General features: G+C 38.1%; 1 protein-coding gene across 1 annotated transcript in view; it reads left to right on the top strand.

Annotated features, from left to right (window-relative positions):
* Ddr (discoidin domain-containing receptor 2) overlaps positions 1–24,555 on the top strand; it is an 82,601-nt gene that overhangs the window by 43,109 nt on the left and 14,937 nt on the right. The window contains exons 5-12 of the mRNA XM_018549346.1: positions 189–368; positions 4,900–5,039; positions 5,841–6,048; positions 9,033–9,188; positions 12,070–12,245; positions 20,516–20,639; positions 21,789–21,940; positions 23,003–23,316. Coding sequence (XP_018404848.1) covers positions 189–368; positions 4,900–5,039; positions 5,841–6,048; positions 9,033–9,188; positions 12,070–12,245; positions 20,516–20,639; positions 21,789–21,940; positions 23,003–23,316 — 1,450 coding nt within the window. The remainder of the gene's footprint in view (positions 1–188; positions 369–4,899; positions 5,040–5,840; positions 6,049–9,032; positions 9,189–12,069; positions 12,246–20,515; positions 20,640–21,788; positions 21,941–23,002; positions 23,317–24,555) is intronic.

The following is a 24,555-nucleotide window of genomic DNA, read 5'->3' as shown; positions in this document are numbered from 1 at the left end:
GAGATTAAAAATGTTGACCCTCGTTACTTCTTCCCGATGACGTGCGCTTTACCCGTAACCGTCCGCAATCTTATCACGTACTGTCGGGAGAAAACGTTCATGGCCCGACCACGTAGCAACGCGCGCGATGATGCATAGTTCAGAAGCTTATATATTCTTTATATCGCGGCTTCTCCTTATTCTTCCAGAGGGTCTCGTTTCGTATTCCATGCCCCAAGGAATCAAGAGGGGTTCCGAGGTTGACCTTTCCGACAGGACGTACGACGGCCGCGAAGAAGCGGGTTACCTCTCCGGGGGACTTGGTCAACTTGTCGACGGGCAAAAGGGTCCCGACAACTTCAGATTGGACGTCAGCGGCAACGGAAAGGGTAAGGCACGGACTGCTTCGTGTTGGAATGAGATTAGCGCCGGCGCTAGATCGTGTCTAGATTAACGTGATAGAGCCGTCTCCGCGAGATACCCTACCCACCAACTGTCTAGTCTTCTTAATCTATCGGTATCTCACGCTATCTTACTCGTTAACTTCTTTCTCCGGGCTAAATAGCGGCTCGCGGCCCCGTAACTCCCGTTGTAATTTTCCAACGTGGACTACACGCGCCTCTTCGAGCGATTACGCTCTTGTGTGTTTCAGGATGCTATACCATTAATGTATGTACGCGGCGAAATAAGAAAGTGCAAATGAAATAAGAGCGTGCACAAAGCGTATCACGAATAATGTTGAAACGCTACGTCAGTATCCTATACGTAGCTGTTATGTATGAAATGCATTCCTCGTAGCGTGTAGCACATATATATAATTTCAAATATGTGAATGCGCGACGAGAATTCTGTTAAAATATCTCGGATAGCTTCCGCTTTAGAACGAACATATTCGCTTCGTTATTTCATGAATTTTCAATTTACACGTATTTTATTCGCTTGATTTTATGTATCAAAAGCACACATTACTTTACCAATATATTCTTTCTTTTATATGAATGCTTACCTTCTGGTCGATTTGTTCGATATATATTTGATTAATCCAAAATGTATTTTTTTTTTTTATTTATTTAATGAAGCACTGATTAATGCGCGCGATATACCGACTGGAACTTCATCGTGTCTGGTGAACAGCAACTATTCTACTACGGATATCCATGGATTTTGTTCAGGAAACCAAATGACCGTCAAAATTTAATTGAAAAGGATGCGTTCGTGTACGGAAACGGTTTTTCGAACGATTGATCAGGCGCAATATTCGTCGTCGCCTATGCGAGATGCGTCCGTTTCCGAAGCGTGTACGCCGGAATGAAAATGAAATTTTCCCGTCGGTCTACTCCAGGTGTGTGTGTAGGTGTGTAAACGAGAAAGTCGAAAGGGTCAGCGCGGAGTCTAGAAAAGCCGAGAGGGCCAGTGGAAGAGCTTGAGCTTCGGAGCCAAACGTGTTTCACAGCGCGCCCGCTCGAATCTGTTCCAATTTACATTTATATTGAACCGCGAGCTAGGCTGCAACCAGTCGGCGCTGTTTACTCGCCTTCTAGATACATTTGTGTCTTTCCATTTATGCCACGAGAGACACCCTCCACCGCTGCTGGTACACTTGGATACACCGTCGTACTTCCGCCTTCTTAAACTTTTAAACCTGGCAAAACTGCGTACAACTTCTCCCGACTCTCTTTAAACCAGGAAATGCCGTCGTCCAATATTCCTGCACTCGAGACAAATTTTTCACTCGAGATCGATATGTTTTGCACCGGCACCTTCATTCGAAAGTTTTTAAAAACATTTCAAAAACACGTAAGAGAGAATCGTGTGCAAGTAGCGAAAAAAGAAGAAAATCATAAAATATGTACGAAGTTATTTATTAGATATATTCATATAGTATATAAATCATATTTTTTTTTTTTTATATGAAAAGCGATCAACAACGCGCGCAATTTATAATTTTACAAGATATTCTCGGAATATCGTAACAGAAACTTTCTGCGGAAAACTTACGTACTATATAATTAACTATATCGATTAAAACACCATAACGTTCTCGCAACGAACTTCTGCCTCTCGTTTATAATAAAGTATCGGTGAAACGTTTGTGATGGCTGACAACTCGCGATCATCTTTATTTCTGCTTTACGATCATTGTATGCTTGTACCTGTACAGTCTTCCCCGAAACACTTTAAAGGGGAAAATCATCAACCGACGAAGGTGTTGGTAAGGTATATACTCGCCCAGCGTGGTTATCTTACGATCCCCGTGAAGGTTCAGAATTGATGGTAGATAGCGGCCGAAGGCGGCGACGACAGGAAACTGGAAACTATTTACTCGAGGGACGATATTAAGGGAGGAAGGGGGTCGTATGAAAGCGGATAGGTCAGGGCGATATAACGCCACCGCGCGGACCCGGTATATTGTTGAAAACGGAAGGGACGATCGCAGTAGTTGTCGCACAGGAATCCAAACACAAAGTCGCGTGCGGGCGCACAATGCAAACTGCGTGATTGAAATTCTCGTAAGTTTTAATATACTCTAAGATTCTTATATCGCTACGACGAACCCACGATAACCTTCCGACGATGTCGAAATGCGGCAACGACGACACCGGACTAGAAGAGTCCCTTTTATTTTTTTTTCTTTCCCTCTTCGCAGCGCGGTGTCGTTTTCTTTTTCAGAGATTTCATGGAGAAATAAAGAAACGATTTAAAAAGATTACAGAAATAACGTATTTTTCTAAAGAACTTTTAGGATCTGTTACTATAATATCTCGAAATTGATATATCAAACAAAAATAAGAGAAATATGTAAAAGCGAAGTTTATTTAAAGATTGTAACGTTAAATAAATACAACAACGAGATATTTTTATTTTTCTTGCACCTTGAATGACATAAAATATGTATATTTTTAAAAGTCATAGATTTAAAGAATCAAAGTGTTAATAATATTTAATATTGAATATTGAGAAAATCTAAAATTTCTGTATAAAGCTAAACAGAAAGTATTCAAGAAACCATATTACAGTAAATTTTTTTTTGTAAAAACGCGGCGTTTGAAATTTTTTGTTATTAATTTCGACGAGTACGGCATGAGCTATGTGTATAGAGACATTCAAATGGAAAAATGCAGTGGAGCTAGAGATTTCGGAGCGAATGTTGAAAGTAACAGGGAGCGTTTCTGAGAAACGCATAACACGCCGTGCCGGCCAGGCTTTAGGGTTATTGCAGTCCATTTTCAATCCGCATATTCCCGCGGGACACGTGTGTTTCCACATGTACTCATATAGTGGGATCTAATGGCGAGACTCTCGCGCAATAACCTGCCACGGCCGCTTCATAGCTTGAAACTCTTCCGTATCGCATACCACGCTTCTCACGCTGCTGTATACCGAGCGAAACATTTCCGGGAGAAATGAAGCAAGAGGAATAGAAAGCACGAAAACAAACTCAAAACGTAATTAACGTTTCGAGGAAGCATACGAGTCCCACGTGAAAGCTTAACTTGCGAATCTGAAACGGGTAATTTAAATTCTATTAAGCGAACACTCTCTTGTACGATTTCCAGTAGCGTTATATAACAAGAAACGTCTTTAATTCCTAAGAAAACTGCGAAGGTCACGTGCTTGCAAATTATTTAAGTTACCGAGTTACCTATATTAAATTATCTTCGTTGTAAAACGACAGCACAGTACGGTACTTCCCCAAAGACTTCAAGTTATACGAAACTTCTTTTAGTATTACCTCATTGAAAATCAGTCTTTATTAGGTTTTTAGTGAAAAAATAAAATCTTGTACTTGTGCTCCTTCTCTGGTTTAATACTTTGTATGATTTATTTATCTAACTCTAATTGGAACTTAAACATTAATAAGTTGTAACTTTTTAAAATTGGTATCATATGGTATTTCGCATTATACATGTATTTGATGCATGATACACACATATATTTACTATAGGAATGTTAGATATTTGTTTTTCATGCATATGTTTTCCGTTTACGCTACATTCAAATAAATTCGATGTCACGCACGAATTGTCCACTATTCGCGTTACAGATTTTATTGTCTTGTTTATAGGTGCGTGCACCGCACCTATAAATGGTTTACCGTATCATACAACCCGCAACATAACATTTTTTTTTAACTCACACGTGTGTGTATCAGAACTTTTCTACGTGACATATATAGGTTACAATTTTTATTGGATACGTTCTCCCCATGCGTAAAAGATGAATTTGATATAGCAGACACACAAACCTTCAATTATTGTTAAATATCAAAAAGCATAACACACAGATTTAACGTATAAAAATTACGTATATATTAGCATACACAACTAGCATGCTAGAATAAATTTTTCACTGGTAAATTGATTTTAATTCTCTTGTTAAGAAGAGATTTGAATAGATGACAGAATTCGTCTTCTCACTAGAAATAGAAGTCTTCAACATTTTATTAACTTAAAACTAAGAACATTATAAACCCATTTTCATAATATACGCGTTTAAACAATTTTTTCTAAATTTTAGTACATATTTGATTAAATAATATCAAGTAAATTTTTGCTTCCAGTAAATAAGTAGTTACTCAATAAAAAATATGACAATTAAATTGATTCTTATACTAAATAAATATAAGTTTAAATTTAATAAATATTTATTTAGAACACTATTTAAACAAATATTTATAAAAATTTAGTATATGTTCTTTAGCGTGATTAACTAAAAATTAAAGATTATCAAGAAATTTATCAATATGAAATCCATTCATGAATTTGCCGATAACTTCCAATCTTTAGGTTAACCCTGTATTATGAAAACAGGTTATAATCATATAATTTTAACTAATGACAGCAGGCACAACTCTAAATTTTTTTTCAAGATTCTCCAAAATTGTCAAGTGTTATAACGAATAATCCGTTTGTGTTCAAGGATACGAATGGGTCGGCTGGAGAAACGACACACCCAACATGCTTGGACGTCCGGTGGAAATAACTTTCGAGTTCGACTACTCGAGGAACTTCACTGCCATACACCTACACATGAACAATTACTTCACGAAGGACGTGCAGGTATCGCCATTCGCGCTGTTACCGGTATTATTTCGGAAGTTACGAGCTCCAGGAACTACCGTAAATTTCACGATCACATCTTCGCCAATGCTTCCGTGCTTTTACGCGGTTTTAAAAACATTTTCCTTACGATTTACAGTGCGATTTTTGCAGCACCGTCTGTTCGCTTAATACCTTCATCGATAGCGAATTTCGCAATGTCTCTCTCGCTGAATTATTTCCATCTGCGCGGCTTATCTCTCTAACACGAATTACGAGCATCATGTGTTTCTCCTGCTGTATAACAATACTTTTCATATACGTCCTTATCTAATACAACTTTATCAACGACATGAACATCTTATGACATTCACGGGACGAAGAAGCGATATAATCATACACGATTGTTTCCTTCATTCAAGCATCGCCCAATCGCTTGATTTCATTCCCGTAAAGTAAAGTGACCAATCGTCTCAAATTAGGAGAGACCCCAAAGTTTATTGTCCCGCTTTACGCGTCCCAAATTAAGGACATGATTATAATCAACCCTGTTTTTTAAAAAATGATAAATAAAAATAATAAGTATGAAATAAAGTTTCAATTAACGTGATTTTTCATTAAAAAAAAAAAAACGCGATTATTCACAAAATTCATTCAGTACAAAAGTACAATTTTGACAAATAATGTAAATTATAAAAATGTTTATCTATTCAATATGTTGAATTTTGTTATATGTCCCTCTTTTCCTGTCTAAGGTGTCGCGATCACCTTACCGTAAAAGCGCTCATACATACGAATACATGATTTCTATGATGTCCGCAGGTTTTCTCGTACGCGAAGGTCTACCTCGGCACAGGTGGCAATCAGTTCATCGGCGAACCTGTCCATTTCTCTTATATACCCGATCAAGTGCTCGAACAGGCGCGCGAGGTCACCATAAAGCTGCATTCGCGCGCCGGCCGCTTCCTAAAATTGCAGCTCTACTTCGCCGCGCGGTGGATCATGCTCAGCGAGGTAATCTTCGAATCAGGTAAGAGAAAGATCGATTCACCGTCTCCTCCTTCCTGCCATCCCGCGCGCAGTCGAAATTTATCTCCTGGGTGTTACTCTTTCGGTAACACTCGCGCGCGTTTCCCGCGTCGCGTCGGAACGACCGAGAGTAATGGCGAAGCTAAAACATTGTCTGGCGTACCGCCTTTTACCTCGCGGCTCCCTCGCGTTTATAGACGCACTTTTAGTTAAACGGAAAATCAAAGTAGGCGGTCCAGAAAATTGAAATCGAGAAATAGAATAGTTTCGAAGCGCGTCTTATCACAAGCGCGCGATCCAACACGATTTCCAATTTTAAGTGACATACTTTCGTCGAAGATATGAGCACGGTGATACTGCAGACGGTAGAAAGAAAATAGTCCCGAAGCTCCTGCGAGCGAAGCTCGGAGAGAAAATTTATTTCAACGGTAGAGTGTAGTTTCAAGAAAAGTGCGTGCAATTATTAAATTGATATACTAAAGATAAACTTATTTTGCAGGCTATTTTAAAATTCATTGCCGGAGTTTCACTAATTTACAAGCGTAAAGTGGATATAAAAAAGTGTTTAATATCGATTAAACAAAAGTATAACGGGAAGAAATATTTCAGGGGTGTTATGGAAATGTATTGAAATAAACTTTATTACTTTTCAATATATGAACTCAGTTTTACTGCTTATAAATTCAACATCCTTTCTACTTTTTTCTATTTTACTTTTATTTTCTGTATAGCCTTAACAATAAATATAACATGATCACTAAAGGGAGGAAAATATCTGTCGCAGTTATACGTATTTCCTATTGGAATTGCTCGGACAAGAGTATCGTATTCCAAAGAAAAGACCGTGTAAAACATTTTAAGTTTCTGAAATCGTTTAGTCCTACGTTGTTGTTTGCTCGACTTTAAAGCACCGCGGGAAGCAAAAAGCAGAAGTATCCACGGCACGTTGTGCGAATGAGAGCACGTGGTCGCAAACCGGAAACGAAACTTACTTGCCACACACCTACATGCACACATTCATACACACACACACACATTGGAATATATACTCTCAAAAAGTTTTGTCTCGAAAAGCCGGAATGTTGCACGAACCAGACGAGCGAAGCCGTCGTTAATCATTCTCTCAGTGCGCTGTTCTTTCCTTTCACGAGAAAGATAACTTCGGCAGCGTAACGCTGAAGCGAGTGATTTTCTTTGTCACCATATCAAGTGACACATAAAACTTGCACGTATTTCATTTTTAAATTATTCGTACGAAATTATATGTGTTTTTCTTAAGAGGCATCCAACGTATAATTTTTTAATTTCCTATAAATGTTGTATCAATATATTATCAAGCAGCAATATATAATATTAATAATTTTCAAACCTCTTTGCAAACTCACAAGCAAAAACGATGTGTTGATTGTTAATTGTTCTTAATATGTAATATTTTTCCATCTCTTGCTATTTTAGCAACAATTGTTTTGTTTTCTCGGAAAGTAGAAAATAATTGATAGAAAATATAACTTGAATTTTTATATATAGATCGAGAATAATTCGTCGACGGAATATTGCAGAATGAAAAATACGTTACCACAACAGAGACGATCAGGAAATATTCTGAATTAGAATTGTATAAGAAACTTTATTAAACATTTATGAGTTTGTAAAGCTATTATACACTGCAGCTTACTTAAGAGAGAGCTTTAGGTTGTCTTTAAATACAAACAGAAACAGTTAGGATAAAAACTGTAATCTCTTCTGTTCGCTGTAACTTTCAGGAACGAAAAAGTTCATAAATTTTTTTCAGAAATTAAAAGCGCATTTCTCATCGCAGGGTGATATAACTTACAATTAGACAATGTATTTCGTAGAAACCGGTATTTCCGTATAATCTCCCAAGTTCGGTCAAGAAGGTCGATTCCGCGGTTCCGCAGCGGCAGAACGCAACTTGCCCAATGGCTACCTTAATCCAACATCGTCCGAAACCGCATATCGATCACCAATATTTCTTTTAATCCATCTCAAACGATCCGAGAGACGGAACTTAGCTGCCGGTCTCTGGTAATGCAAGCTTTCGAAAGTTCCGTGTCGCTTCGTTGCACCAGAGCCAACCGCGGGAGTGGGTACGTCGTTAATCATTCGACGTACTCCGGTGCTCCCCGTCCTCGACTACGAGCGATAAGTTGGACCGACCGGCCCAGAGGCGACCAATGTTCCTCGTCACCTGTATACCACATAACTCGTATTCACGTCGCACAAACGCTTCGTTGAGCCGCGTCATCGATAGGAAAATATATCACTCCCCTTACCCGTACCTCCCTTTAGCGGCGCCGCGACGGGGCATCGAGTTTTCCACCGAGCGAACCGCGCCGCGCTGCGCAAAAACTCTGGAAGCAACCTCGCGTCCCACTTCGATTAATTTTTCTTTTTATAAATCGCGCGCGTACGAGCCATGTCTAACAGCTCGAAAATTGGAATATTTTCTGGTGTCCATTAGTCGATAAACTGCCGCGGCACTAATTTTCAGTTTGCCTAACGGGAAATTCCCAGCTGCGTGTGACACGAATTAAATTCTGGTCACGATATTTGTTCGTTTTCAAACGATCGATGTCATAGAAAACGATCCCGCATACAAATGAAATTTTACATCGACACCGTGGCCACAAAGGACATTTGTACGATTCGATGAGAAATTGTCAAAAGGAGAAGCACATAACATTTAACTTGTTTTCAAATATTGCATGTTTCTCTCTGATTTTATGAAAGTTAGATTCGCGCTCTTCTAACAATTATTAAATTATATTAAATTAATCGTGTATATTATCGATAATTTTATAGCACAGAATTTACCGAGTTATTGATTAGTTCAGTTAGTTTCTCACTAACGCTTTTCTCACTAATATATATATATGTATATCGATGTTTTTTACGCCTGAATATTTAATATAAGCTTGACGAGCGCGCACGCGGATTTCATTACCTCTAATCCTGAATGCACAGTTATCTCCGAATGGAACAATACCGAGGACGAGGAGGCGAAGAACAAGAGCGCTATTGTACTGGCGACCGGCAGCCCCTATCAAAATAACGAGGGTCCACTGCAGAGAGACGAAGTGAAGGCTACTTTTAATAAGGAGGAAAGCAAAGATAACACCTGTAAGTCTACCGTCCGATTTTTCCATTGTTATACTGGTAAGCTGCGTTCATAATTTTCCGCGTAATTGACGCTCTTTTCACCGAGCTCTTTTTCCCTTGTCATGTTTTATAACAATGAACTCGATATATCACGAAAGAATTGTGTCAAAAGAAAGGATCATTACGATTATTACTAGCGATATATTAACGTGATAAAATGTTAATTGAAATATTTTATGTAATCATCGCGTTAATCGTGAAATTCTCTAGATTTCATGAACGAATACAAAATTAACAAAGTTTCCTAACAATATTATTAGAAATTTAATTTAAAAATCCGAAATTGAGTTTGATTAATAAAAATAAACGTAAATGTATTATAAATGTTTTTAAAATGTAAAAATTTATTAAATAAAAATATTATAAAAAATGTAAAATACATCACACACGTAAATAATTTATGTTTAATCTTAGATTCGGAACTAATTGTGATTATAGTCAAAAAGCCAATAACTTGCGCATCTTCAGCAAAATCTTCTTTCTGATACGCGATGTCCTTACACCGCAATTAACGGAAAAACGGCGACGATGGGGCTAGAAAATCCTGTCAGATCGAAAGAACTGTGCGAAAAAGTACATCGAGTAGTCCCAGGGACGTCCTCGATTACCTGCAAAAGAAACGTCACGGAAGAAAAAGAGCGGTCGCTTTTGTTCCTTGGCTACGTTGAGTTTGTTAACCAATAGAACGATGCTTTTTTTACTTTCACAAAAGCCGCGCAATTAACCTGATTAATTCTTTAACTTTCTCTTTGACTGAGATGTCGAGACGCGCGGTATCGTTAAAAAGATCAAGATTCATTAACGAAACTCTTAATGCTAATTGATTTCAATATTCTTAAAAATTAGTTCAGCGAACTAATTTGCGTTTTCTTCTTATTGACATTACTCGCACTGCATAGCGGGAAATTTTTCGATCACACAGCGACGATGTTGAAATTGCTGAAATTTCTTCGTATAACTATTGCTGTGTTCAAGCTCGCGTGCTCGTTTAATGTAGGTTCGTATTTGTATACATTGCTGGCGCGAAATGCTCTTTGCGTGTCCGCTTGTTAAATTCGCCCTAGGTAAAGCGCAAGAAAACAGGACGAGGTATTTATGTTTTCTCGCTTGAAGCGCGACGTATACCTAATACTCATTACATATTACACCGCGCAGAAAGGTACAAATGTGCGCCAACGCGGGTAATAATCTGCGAAGTAATGGAACAGACGTTCAACGATATACTAGGAAGAATAACATTATACTTTCTTGTCGGCCGGTGTTCTATAACATTATGCCAAAATTGGTTTGCGAAAGAAACGAGACTAAAATGTTGAAAACTCAAAAAGAGCGTGAAACGAGATGAAAATTTTTTGTCACAGATACATCTCTATCCGGAAAATTAAACTCTCTTCTCTCTGATATTTTTATTTAGAGAAAAAACGAACGGAAGTATTTATCAGAGTTTGTCAGATAAAGTTTATAGCTTATAATTAGTTTTGATATTTGTATTACGTGAATAACTCGGTCTCTCTTTCTCTCTTGTAAAGAAATATTAAGATGAATGTATTTCTTTTCTTGCTATCGGATAATTATTTTTTGATCGATTGACTTCGTTTATTGATCGATTGACTTCGATATCCTCCATTCCAAAGAAAAATTAAATATATTATTTAATATTTTCATTTTGATATACTATACTTGATATAATATTAAAACTATGAATATAAATGTTTCCTGATCGTGGAATTAAAAAAGTCTTAATGTAACTATTTTATAGATTGTTCGCTTATGCGTTTATTGATTCATAAAATACTCAAGCGACGATCAGACTGTTGCGGTGGACTACGAAAGCCATCAGCGGATATTGTTTTTGTTCAGCCAGGCACTGATCAACCGTGATCTAGTTACGAGCTTCGTGATGAACGCAATCATCATTATCGTTCCATCGTACATTATGTGAGGTTACCTCGGCGGTATTATCTACGGTGATAGGTCGTGTTGCTTGATGCAAGCGTCATGGACGAGTGAATCCGCTATCACGTACGCACGCGGTTCAGCTGTCTGTAGCGGCGTCGAAATATTATTAATGGAAAATTCTTTTGTTATCAGCGTGGTTATCATATTGCTATCGATATTCCACTTGCTTGATTCAAAATGGCAGTCGCGATTATTTAAAAGTTTATCAATTGTAATAAGATGAATAAAACTAATTATTTTCGATTAAAGACTTTATTCGTTGGATAAAATATGTTACATGAGAAAAGAATTATATTCAACTTACTATATCTCGGAAAAAAATCATATCAATCAAAATGCATTTTAAAATTAAAAGTTGATACTTTCGTATGGTCATTAATGAAATTTAAAAAAAATTGCTGTAATGAAAACCGGCCATCAAAATAGTCGTTTTTCAACTCTTTGATATAATTTTTCCCAAAAACTAACGTAATAGCCAATTTTTACCAACAGATTCGTATTCAGTGAATAAAAATACGTCGATAATAACTATTCACACCAGTGACAAGAAAAAGATCTGTCAGATAATGTAATTAGATTAAAAAAAAAAACATTCTAATTAATAATTGTTTAAACCTAAAGAGCTATAGTTTCAAATCCTTAGGAATTACGATCGATGTCACGATTAATTGATGTAAATTATCTCTAGAGCCCAGTCCCTAAGCCAGTGACAACGTGCAAGATCACTGAGCTTGCGGTGTAACCGTTAATCGTTGAGCTAATCGAATCCCTCCGTATCCCCGAACATGACGGGTGCATCTGTTTACTACGTATACACACACTTGTTTATATATATATACGTGTATATATGTAAACACTTTATATACATATGCATCCTTCTCAGTTCCAGATAAGAGCAAGGAGCCGGAATCGAAGCAGTTTGTCGGTTTAGTTATCGGCATCCTGACGACCGTAATTGTGATGCTGCTCGCGGCGATCATGTTCATCTTCTATAGGAACCGTAGGCTCAAAGCTGCTCTCGCACCGTCAAACTTCTACGATCAACAGGGTGATCTCAAGGTTGTAAAGATATCTATCACACAATTAAGCATCGCCGTAATATTAAGTCATTACAAATTGTCTATGTATTCAAACGTATAGTATAAATCACTAAATATTTCGGAAAAATTAATTTGTTTTATCAAATAAATTTATTGTGTTAGAGAAATGACTTCGTAATATGGCATTTCTTTTCATGTGACGCTTTCAGATGATGCAATCTATTACTGTTTTATCAATATTTTATAATATTATATGATATAATAAGGAAAACTATTTTTTTGTAAGAAAAGTATTATGCATATATTATAATTCCGGTATATATATGATTTACAGAAAATATATTACTGTCCAATTCAATATAATATGCAAAGTATCTTTCTTCTTTTTAATCATTAGGTGTCATCATGAAATATACGAAGATGAAAAAATTGAGTCAAAAATTCAGCATTCTATTAGTTGGTTCTGTGTGCAGTGATGCGAATTATCGCGATGTTAATAATTTGATAAATGACGATAATTTTGTTCTCCAATCGCAATTTTTCTTTGCCTAACTCCCGACCTAGTTTAATACCAGAGTCTTTGGCTCTAATAAACCGTACGTGCACATCTATTTACTCTGCGCTTCCAGGTCACTTTACGGCGCTTTTGAGCAATCGCGCAAAACAGCTTATACCTACCTATTACTTACGTCGGTTTAGGTACGAGCGCGCGCTCGTAACTAGAGGAGGAAACACGGCGTTCAAATATTTTCTTTAAGGAGGAGACGCAAACGAGATCGTGCTACGACGATTAAAAGAACGCTCCGAGATTGTTCGTTATGCGCCCTTATCCGTGAATCCCTGTACGATCATCCGGCACTTGTGACACAAATCGTGGAAATTGTATGCGTTAATTACTTGGCGTAATTATAACGATAATTGCATTTATGAAAAGAAATCTCATAGAGATAATTAGTAAGCGGCTTTAGATATATTACAGTGATAAATAATATGCACGACAGACACCGTATAATTTTTCCCCATTACAATACAATGCTTAGAACGAATACGAAAAATAACGAGAAATATCTTGTAATGCACGTACAGACGACGCTATTTTTCTCTGACGTCGCATTCCATCGTAGCGCGAGGGAAGCCGCTAGAAACGTTTTCTGGCGAAAGAGATGTCTCGCACCTCGTTCTAACGCGGAATGTCTAACTTTGTCGTAAATTCCGCTCCGACTCCTGTCCTACGGAACAACAAGAATTATTAACGTCGCGCGTTTACCGTCCTCGCCGGTGGACAGTTTACACGACTTTCACGATGTATGGTCTATAACGTTAAACCCAGCTCTTTATTATGCACAATGGTGAAATGGCACAATAGTCCTTGAAATCGGATTCATGTTATACAGTGGAAAATTAATTAATCAATTAATTATCAAATCTTACACCTGCTCGCGAAATAATATTACGATACGTTTGCAAGGAAAAGTGATTGTGATTGTGAAGAGAGAAAAAAGATTGAGAGAAAGAAAATGGAGACACGCGTAGCTTTCATTACTTGATTAGCCTGCTTTATCTAAGAAATCAGACCAACGATTTGTGATGGTTAGCGCAGAGTAACAAGGTAAGAAGTGAATTCTGCAGTAAGTAATCTCTATATAGATAAAAGTGCCGCGAGAGGCGAGAAAGTAAGGACGAGGAATAAAATGTTAGAAGAGAATTGAGCATGTTACGCAAAAAGTTAATACTTGGACTGAGTAGAACGAAGAAAGTGAGGCTGACGGAGAAAAGAAAGAACTCTGAGAACTTCGCGTATGTTTACCAAGCCACTGTTGTTCTAACCGGATTAATAGCAAAGTGAAGTTCGTTCGTAGAAATGGACAGCTCCGGCGCTTTCTCATCCTTTTTCGCGGGATATAGCGGAAGACAGTAATTAACGACTTGCTGAACGATGAGAAATAATGAGTGCCAGACAGTTGAGCTTGCAAACCCTTGAAGCTTTCCTAACTTAACTGTTTGCACGGATGGAGGCAACTGGAGAAACGTACGGAGCGACAGTCGACAATTAATAACGACGCTAACAACCTATCGAAATAAATTGAAGACTCGCGATGGCGACATTAGCTATCAGGGTGACTAATTAGTCACTCGAAATATTTCATTCGGCTCATTATTAACAATGATAAATGATCAAGCGAAAGAAAGTTCTAGAAATCAAGAAGCTATACCAAACTGTCCTCTTTTACTAAAGAGAGAGAGAGAGAGAGAGAGAGAGTTCACAATTTAAAAATAATATAATTTAAATAATAATTTATATCACATTTCATATATGTTGAAATAAACGTAATATTCGTATATTCAGCAAATATGTGCGGTGCCGAATTAATTAATTGCTTTCGATCAGTTTTGTTTGTAAATACATGGGTCAAAAAGAGCATATTTGTGTAATATTTTTCATTTACCTGACGAAGCTCGAACAGACTCGCACGTATAATCTCCTTCCCGCTTTTACCATACATCATTTAAGGTATTCTTCGACAACCCAATATCTTTCACGGTTAAGTTTTTACCAGCCGCCGAAGAAGTGCAGCGCGGGTAGTCGAGCTGACTCCACTTAATTAAAAGAGCTGCCGGGATGGCCGTATTGCGACCAGCGTCGTCGAGAAGACGTGCGTTATCTTCGTCGTTCACCCGCTGCTAAGCGGCATCATATACACTCCAAACGCCTTCTTCTCTTCGCCCATCTTCACTGACTCTCTCCTTTCCCTTCTACTCCACGTTTCCAACATTAGCCACCTGCTACTTGTCCCGTCTAGAAGTTGCGCGAGCCACCCCCCCGGTTCCCCCTTCTCCACGAAATGACCCTATTGCCCTTCGTGCAACCTGCGATCCACATTGGGATCTCTAGAGAACGGCAGATTATGTCTACCAGGTGGAAACCGCTGTCAATTTATCGAGCAATACAAGTCGGGAAGAACAACGTTTCCGCTTGTCGCTCGCTGTACACCTGATTCAATTCAACGAAATGTTGAGCCGATATAGCTACTCAATCGTGTCGAGAACATCGACGTTTTTCTCTGAATTTTTATCGACTAAATAAATAGTAATTTATTGCATAATTATTCATGAAGTCTCTTATTGGCTAAATATCGTTTTAATCGATTAATCTCTTCATGGCTGTGTAGGTTTATTTACTTATTAATCACAGCGCTCATATTGTCCTCGATCGCGAGTGATTTTGTGCTTAATGCTTGAAAACAGCATTCCTTACCTTGTACGATGCGTCTTTATTTTTCAGCATCGAATTTTGATGCGTTCGAACATCCATTCCACCGTAGAACTTATCCTATAAATAGTCAGGAAGACAATTTACAGAACACAAGACCCCTCCAATTTATCGAGCAACATATGAACTATGAAAACTAAACTTTGTTTCGTGGATGACATTATATCGATCTGTCTGATTCTATTTAGAACGAATATGATGGAAGACTCCCTCTTTTTTGACACGTTAGCTGCATCGGTCTGCTTTAAAGCGTTGAAGGGAAACTCCGTGGGATAGTATATCGCTTAAAGCCCCGCGAAGTGTTGTGCTTTTTTTTTTCCCCTCCTCTTATCCGGGAATTTACGATGCAGCAAATTCTTGTTTCAGATTTCATTGCGCGAGATTATTTAATTTACGTAAACGTCCATTCACGCGTTACAGATCAAGCTATTCTTTACCAATTAGCAAATCAAATTACATTCAATTATCCACACATCAATGCATTGCAATAAATAACCCGTTTACGACACTGCCTTAAGGGCACGTGCGTGAATCGTATGCGTTACGCGGAAAACGTATCGGGCAAACAATAACAGATACGCCCATGATTTTATTCAAACCATAAAATATATTATTATTGAATGTGGCACACAGCTCTGTGATGCAATTCTGTAAATGCGCATTTTGTATATATTTGCGTTCGTGTGAAAAGAGCATGACGAGTAGGACCAAAGCAAGGACTCCGTACAAAAGTAAGTGGTAATGTGATTACCAGGTTTAGCTCGAGCGAGGGAGAAGAGAAATGAAGAGGAGGATACGAGAGACAGTCGACTGAAAATAGATTATTTTAATTTAAAACAACAAACTCTCTGATTTTCGTGCGCTGTAATCCTAACCGCGAATTGAATATGTACATACGCGCGCACGCAAAAGCTATGCGACAGTTCTATTTCCCAGTTTGAAAAATTATCTGTTAAATTGTTGGAAAAGACTAATGACATTTCAACAGAATTCAAAAAAAGAACAAGAAACGGCAATTTTGTGTAGACATTTCAGAAATGTTAGAATTTATTTGCAAATTTAAAAAGTATAATCATTGCAAAAGTTAAAAATGCTAAAACTCTTTGGATATAATAATTATAATAATTTTCAAAGAACACGTGGAACGTTTCATAACAATGGAATATGCCAAAGTAGGAAGAAGACGGGAATGCGTTAATTAAAAGCAGGTCAGCGCCATGAAAAATTAATAAAAAAGCATGAAACAAGTGAAATGCGCGGGAGACACTTTTGGACAGAGTTGGGAAATGTGTAAACTTGCTGGGGGACAGGTCGCGCAAGCCTTTGCGGAAAAGAGGCGAAGATGTACTCATGGTAATGAAAATGGCAAAAAGCACTCCGGCGCTAATTAATGGAGGATCGTTTTGTGCCCGGAATCTTTTCGCTAGCACTTCACGGATTTTGTCGGGTTAATCCGTTTCACGATTTCGATACTCGTTTCCGTCCCTACGCCTAGCACGCTCCTTTCACGTCACTGTTTGTATTTCCGGCGACTGCATTAACAAGTTTAACATTTTTCTCAGATTAGTACTGCGCGCGCAAACGAATGTAAAAAAAAAAAATAGCGCAAATACCGAGCACCGTTGCGTATAAATATAAATACATAAAGCGCATTGCGCGCGTCAGAAAATTCCAGTTTCCAGAATTTTGTTATACGTGTCCTTTTTTTTTGTACAATAAAATTTCACGTTTTAAACATGTGCGTATTGCTCGAATCATGTATACGATGAAATGAATAAGGCATTGTTTTCCTTCTTCTCACAGAAAGAACAATAATGCTGAAAAGTCTAAAAATTCAGCAAAATACAGATTTTAAAATAATTTTGCTGGAGACCATTAAAATAATTAAATAGGACAGCAAAATTGGTTGCTAGAATATCAAAATATTTTGCCACATTGCTCATCATGTTGAAGATACCTACAAAATTTTTTAATGATTCAACAAAATTATTTTCGGATTTGTATCTGGCTAAATTTTTAGATTCTTCAGTAAAATTGCTCTTTCTGTGCTGAAATCAGATTTTACATTGTGTGTCATGAGTGTGAAAAGGGGAAATTGACAGGAATTGGTACATGTAAATTATCCACGATAATAATCCATTCAATTCAAATGCACCTTTAATTCAACCGCCTGGTTAAGAGATTATTCGATGCTATCGTTTGCCGATCTCGTAATCGCGGTTAAACTCGATATGCGATTAGTATGCGGACAAACACGTAATATCTCTAAACAAATACGCCACTTCGATAAATCCCACGAAACGTGTGCACGTAAGCTCTCTCGCTGTATCTATAGCGATTGATAATTTATTTCGCCAGGCGTATTCCGCTCTCTGAATACCAAACTTATAAAGAAAAGATATCAAGCTTGACGTTAGACGATGCCCGACGATTGATACATTGATAAAACCGTTTTACAGCCAATAGAACGTGTCTGGATTTACGAAAGAAATCACGGAAACCTACATTTGTGAGATCCTTTTGTACATCAGATTGATATACCATACGTGAAAAGAAAAGGCGCTGTATTATTTCGCGTTTCGCGATCTTCACGATCATGTCGACAATGCGTGAAGAGATTCTGTGAAATCACAAAGTCAGTAAAAATCTGTCTTCCCGAAGAGCTTAACCTTCTCTTCGTAATCTCTTCGTAATGGCGTCATTAATATATCATTCCATGATCGTAAAAGATTTTCATAGCGCTATTAAATATGCGTAGCTTATACGTTTAAAAATATTACAGCCGCGAACTTTGTAAAATTTATCTTCTCGAGTTCGTTTATACTAGACAATATGAAAAATAAACAATGAGTAAATTGTCCGATACTAAGCTATTTTATTTTTGGAATGTTATTTTCTATCGTTAAAAATAAGCGAGTTATTTCAGGCTGTTCTACATATCGCCGACTTGTTAACGATGGCTTTCATAAACTTTGTGTATTAATAAATTCTTAATAGTTGCCTATTTTCTCCATTACCGGGCATGTGTGACGTGTGTACAAACAATATCTCACGCTAGACCGACGATTCAAAAATAAACTTTCCATCCCGTTAATATCAGGAGTCGTGCAACAGTTTTCAATCATGTATTCAGAATGCAGGTTTGCATAATTAAATAAACATCGATCCAAATCAAGCTGCCCCATTAGCAGCGATTTTATGTTTAGACTTTCTCCTTTTATGCATCGAGAATCACGTCGCTGTATACAATTCGCAGACAATTTGCTCGACGATAAGCAAGACCGTTCTGTAAACTGGATCACTATCTCTCGGGCAACAATAATACTTCAAAACTGCCATCGTAGTGTCGCGACCATTTCGGCGTCTAACCAACGGAAACGAGCTGCCGACATCGCTTTGAATGCCCGATCGTAAGAGTATGAGAGAAGTAGGGACAGGACTTCAGATAGTCCTAATGGAGAAAGAGATGTTAGACGGTTAAGGTCGATGACGGGAAGCGAGCCCTCGTGCTTCTAGAAACGCAAGCGATTGAGAAAGATATAGAAGCTACATGGATAGTATAACACCAATGCGTGCGTGTGTGTGTGTGTGTGTGTATACATATGTGTATACGCTGGCGAGACAGTGCAAAAGAGGGCGAGAGTAGTGAGATTCGCGTAGAATCCCGATGGTTAAGTGGTTATCTTATCTTAACGGCCGCGCCGCAGCATCTCACCAGTCTGGCACCCTCCAACGCTCTCTAAACGGAAATTAATACCCACCCTTACACGTTCTCGCAAGTCAGCCTCGGCCTGGAGCAACGCAAAAATCAATGGATATTATATATCGCGAGCCACACAGACATATACATACGGTGCTCGTCACGTTCCTGCGATCCTTCGCGAGTTGTCTTATCGTGCAAAGAAAAGTGACGAGGAGCCGCGACGTAAACATCCCCGCCGCCGCGCCGCACCGCGCCGCGCCGCGCGCCTTGGGGACCCTAGATTGTTTGTTGTAATAAAACTGCTAATTTCCTGAGGTGTGGCATGTCGGGCTCGATCGTCTAGACCCTCGTGTACTTTCGCACGGTTTGCGAACCAAGATAAAGGCGTCGGGAGGAAGTGACGCGAGATAAGAGCTTTACGGGTGGGCACCCGCGCGGTTTTACCGTCGCATTTTAGATGAAAGCGCACTGCCATGACGAATCCCGTTAATGGAGAAACGCAAATGCAACTTACGCCAGGTGTCGAGAATACGTTGCCGCGTTAACACTATGTCGTGGTTTTTGTTAGATATCTTGAGATGCGCCGAGTTTCCATTGCCCTCTTTTTTTTCAACCATTCTCTCTCGCGTGGCTATAAAAAGTTCCTTATGCGAAATGCCTAATAAATCAGCTATAATAGAAAGAGATTTTGTTCTTATCTGCAAGCTCTAGCCTACTTTACATTATACTAGTTATTTCTGAGATAAAATTAACGTATTACAGATGAAAGCGATATTATTCACGGAAAAAATGCATTAACGGTTTTTAAAATTAAAAGTTGAACGATAAGGCAAATCCGTATATCTGTATAATATTTAAATTTAAATTATCTGGAAACGCGCGAACAACGTTGGGGTGAGAGACAAGTTTATGGAACTTGGCGAATAGCGCAAGGGAGTCATTCCGACATTATTCTTTCTATCGGTAACGAAAATAAGCTCGCGCTACTTTCCATGGTTTATCTACGGTAGCGTGTGCCGTAAAATAAAATGACGCAATCGGCAATACATAATAAGACAGTAGGCCAACGGGTATTCAGCACACAATAACCAGGCGCGCGCGCGCGCGCGCCAACCCCTTCGGGGTCCGCGTAGCGTCTCGTCGTTTCGTCGGCTATGAATATTCTGAGGAGGGTAAGAGCAGGGGGTCGCGAGGGAGAACTCGAAAATAGGAGTGGATAAACCGACAGTGTATCGCTTTTACCGCGTGATATACACGGTCGGCGTGTGCATAAATGTCAGGTGCATTAATGATAACGCTCGATATTTGGCCACAGGTCTCCGTGCCGGAGGAGGGCGAGGACAAGGGACCAATTTGCCCCCCGCTTCCGGCGCAGTACCATCCAGCCACCTACAGCACGACGACGCCGCAATTACACAAAACCGTCACGGATTACCCTGGTTGGTACCGACGTTAAAAGTTTATACGCTTAAATACTTCCTTTCGCGTCTGCGTTCCGAATTTAGTTCACTTTTACCTGGGATTACAATCGTTGAAATATTGTTTAAGTACTGCATACACACGAGTATATCCAAAGATTTCTTCTAATTCCACTTGTTAATTATTTCCTTAGAACGCGATGATCGTTGAAACTGTATCGAGCCGATGTTCTTTTGAATATTAAATGCTTAAAATCTGTTAATTTCTTTAGTATTTTTACATATTTATTTTTAATTTTTGTACAAATTCTTTCTATTTATTCCTCATCGTTTTTCTGATGTATTTTCGTTTGATAATTTAACGTTATAAATTTTGTCTTTTGCGAGAAGAAATTAATTTATCATTTTCAAACGATGACATTGAAAGTCGATCAACATCCTAGTTCGGTTAATTTCATCACCAAAGACATTTCCACTTCTGTATTTGCTGACTTCGACCCCGTCTCGACATGGATAGTTTCGTGTTATCGCGGGAATTCTAACGGGTTGTCCCGAGTGACGGTCAAGCCGAGGTTTCGAATCTCTGCGCCTGGTTTTGCCACGGCCGCACAACGTAGTTGGAATAGTCGGCAAACTATTCCGTTGCGTCTCGTAGTTGGCACAGCTTGCTGGACACAGCAAGAGAGAGAGAGAGGAACACAGTCCGCAGAGAGACTGTTTGTCGCGTCGCGCGACCTTGTTTAATCGAATTAGACTGAGGTCTTTGATTAATTAACTATTGGAAACAGCATGTTATGACTCATCGACAGGTCGCACTAATTTTGCGAGTCCACAAATGCCATCATTACCGTGCAGGCGAAGTTACGCGAGACGAACGATATACAGTAGCAATATCGTAATAAATTGAAATAGATATCTGTCGTTGCGCTTCCGAGTTTCCGGGAAACTTCATTCGCTCTACTCCGATAACGTTACAGTTTCGCGGCGCGCTGTACGGAGTCTCGTTAAAAAATGGTAACAATCTCCCGAAACTTGGAAACTCGACGCGAGAGAAACGGGAAGGCGTTACACAGACGGCAATTCTTTTCGTCGACGGCTAGCCGTGATTATATTTTTAACTTTGTCGAATTTCTTGATTCTTTTCCGCTTCGCTCCTCGTCGCCCGAACAGGAATCAACGAGGTGCAGCCGGTTATTCCGCTCCTGCTTAACTCAACGATCAATCTTGCCAGGCCAATTCCGGCGGTCCAAGAATATCCGTCTAACCCACCACCCATACCGCCCCCGCCGGAAAAGTATTACGCCAGCACGGAGATCTGTAAGGTGAGTCGCAAAAATGTACGGTAGACATGCGATCCGCACCGATTAAGCCCTTCTCTAGCATTAACGCGGGTACTTGGAGCGCGAAACTGTGTCAAATGCCGTCTCGTGACCGTTGGATCTCCGTCACGATCGCCGAAAGAGAGGCAACCTTGTAAAACCGGCCACTAGGGCTTTTATGTAAATCGCGAGATTAATTCGAGTATTATACCGTTTGATTTTTCAATTTTCGCTTTCTACGCTCTAAGATAGTTTAAATATATATATAACGTGAAGTTGTGAATATTGCTCACGTAAATATCAAATTTTTTTTTCATAGAGATTAAAACACTGTATAAAGTAATTATATTATTAAATCATACTTTTATTGAAGTTATTGATTATCGCAGTATATTAGATTATTTTCATTAACTGTGATAATTACATGCTGCGCAAAATATATTTTAATCGTGTATATTATTGTATTGCATATATCTCGACACCGACTTAATTTCGTTTTCAACCGGGATTGTTTTCTCTATACAATATGCACGACGCAAAATACTTCATCCTGTGAATTATGAGGATTAATGACCGAAAAACGAAACAACAGGGCACTATCAATCATAACTACCGCGAAGAAAACATCTTTCGTGGGCATACACAGATTATAGAGCGATAATGTAAAAGGGCGTGGTTATTGATTACAGTAGTTCTATGAAGGGGAGCGTACATGTGTTTCTGTTTGATTATATTATCAGATTTGATTAATTTACGGGGAAGCAAAATTGTATTGAAAAAGATATATCATGATTGTGAATCCTAATATTATCTTTTATTTAAATATTTACCGAAATATTTTCCTTCGTGTAGAAAGAAAGAAATATTTTTCCCATTTTATTCATATTCGCGATATTATGCTTGTTTCGTATTTTTCAAATAATTTCGTTCAGTGAATAAAAGTACAAATATTTACTCACATCTATTTGCTTCGACATATTCGTATTACATATATTAATATTATGATATACATTGATTTATACGTAATTCGAGAAAACATAATTTTGAATTCGTGTCACATCGTAGAGTCCTCTACCACCACTGCCACCCTCGCCAACACCAAGCACCCCACCGCCAATGAGCGCGAAAGCCTCTAGCAGTATAACTAGCTACAGTCCGGAGGATATGCTAACGGAGGAAGAGGAAGAGATACCTGAGTGTGTCCTTGATTTTCCACGGGAAAAACTCAACATCGTTGAAAACCTTGGTTGTGGATACTTTGGCGATGTTCACCTTTGCGAAGTTGACAGGTTTCCTGGATACGACGAGGTTTTCAAAAATACCTCCAGCGATCTAGTTATCGTTAAATCCTTAAAACCAGGATCTTCTGACGCTCTTAGGTAAGAACCTGTAATATAATTTTCCTCGATTTATATAAATTAATAATTTTCCTCGATCTGTTGATGTATAAAAGCAAATTATAGTTATTGAATATTTTACCTCTCTTTTAAGGAAAATAATCTCTTAAATTGAAAAATAGCAGTAGTCGCAAAAAAATGATTTGATTGACCTCTTAAAATATTTAATTTAATATATTATTCAGTTAATAATGAAAAATTTTGACATTTTTTTTATATTCTATCTTTGTATTTTGATGAATATATTTTGATAATGTCTAGTATTTAATATAACGATAGTGTGAAATTTCATATTGATCGAGTTTTTTTGAATTTAATTTAAAGATATTTATATAATTATATATATAATATATAAAAACAAGTTTCGGATATTGAATGTTTTACTTTTTGAGGAGATTAATCATCTCTTCAGTAATCGTAAACAGCAGCAACTGTAAATATAATAATAATAATTAATTGATGTCTCTTAAAGTTTTTAATTTAATATATTATTTATCTTTGTAATGAAAATTCTTATCCTTTTATTTTCTATTTTTATATATCTGGATAAATATTTTAATGATAATGTTTAATATAACGTCTTGTTGAGAATGAGTTTTGATAAGAACATGAAACTTTATTGTCAATATTCCATTAATTAAATATAATTACTATAGGTATTTGGATGCTACGTACGAATCAAAGTACACATTAACTTTGAAGCACATATATATTTTGCACGAAGCTTAAATATCTCGAGAGATAACCGCTCCTACAGCAAATAAAAACCGAAAGCGAAAGCACCACCTATACATATGTCGACGATAGAAAATTATTCCAATAGATTATAGAGCGTTAACGGCGTAATTCAATAACGCGGCGCAAAGTGATTCCGAATGTAATGACACGCTACGCGCATTAAGTAGATGTGGCCGGATAATGCAGAAGGGCTTTAAGCGATCGATGATTGGCATGTAATCGAATAACTCGTCCGTGCTCATACGCGCATGTCTGCGTCAATATAATTTTTCATAAAGCAGCGCGAGAGGGTTCTCTCACCTTTAGAAAATTGGAAACATAAAATCCTATTCGAGGCGTCTTTCTACGAGGCATACGATTTAGCGATTGGCAGTATGAAATATTCGTCAATAATCTTGTTTATCCTGAATGTTATTTATGTTTCGCAATTTTCGAAATCCCGTCCACGTCTAAATCCACCATTACGACCTACTTAGCGAATCA

Source organism: Cyphomyrmex costatus, unplaced genomic scaffold, assembly GCF_001594065.2.
Source record: "Cyphomyrmex costatus isolate MS0001 unplaced genomic scaffold, Ccosl1.0 scaffold81, whole genome shotgun sequence".
Taxonomy (NCBI): domain Eukaryota; kingdom Metazoa; phylum Arthropoda; class Insecta; order Hymenoptera; family Formicidae; genus Cyphomyrmex; species Cyphomyrmex costatus.
Note: the sequence above shows the minus strand (reverse complement) of the source record. Positions and strands in the feature narration are given on the sequence as shown.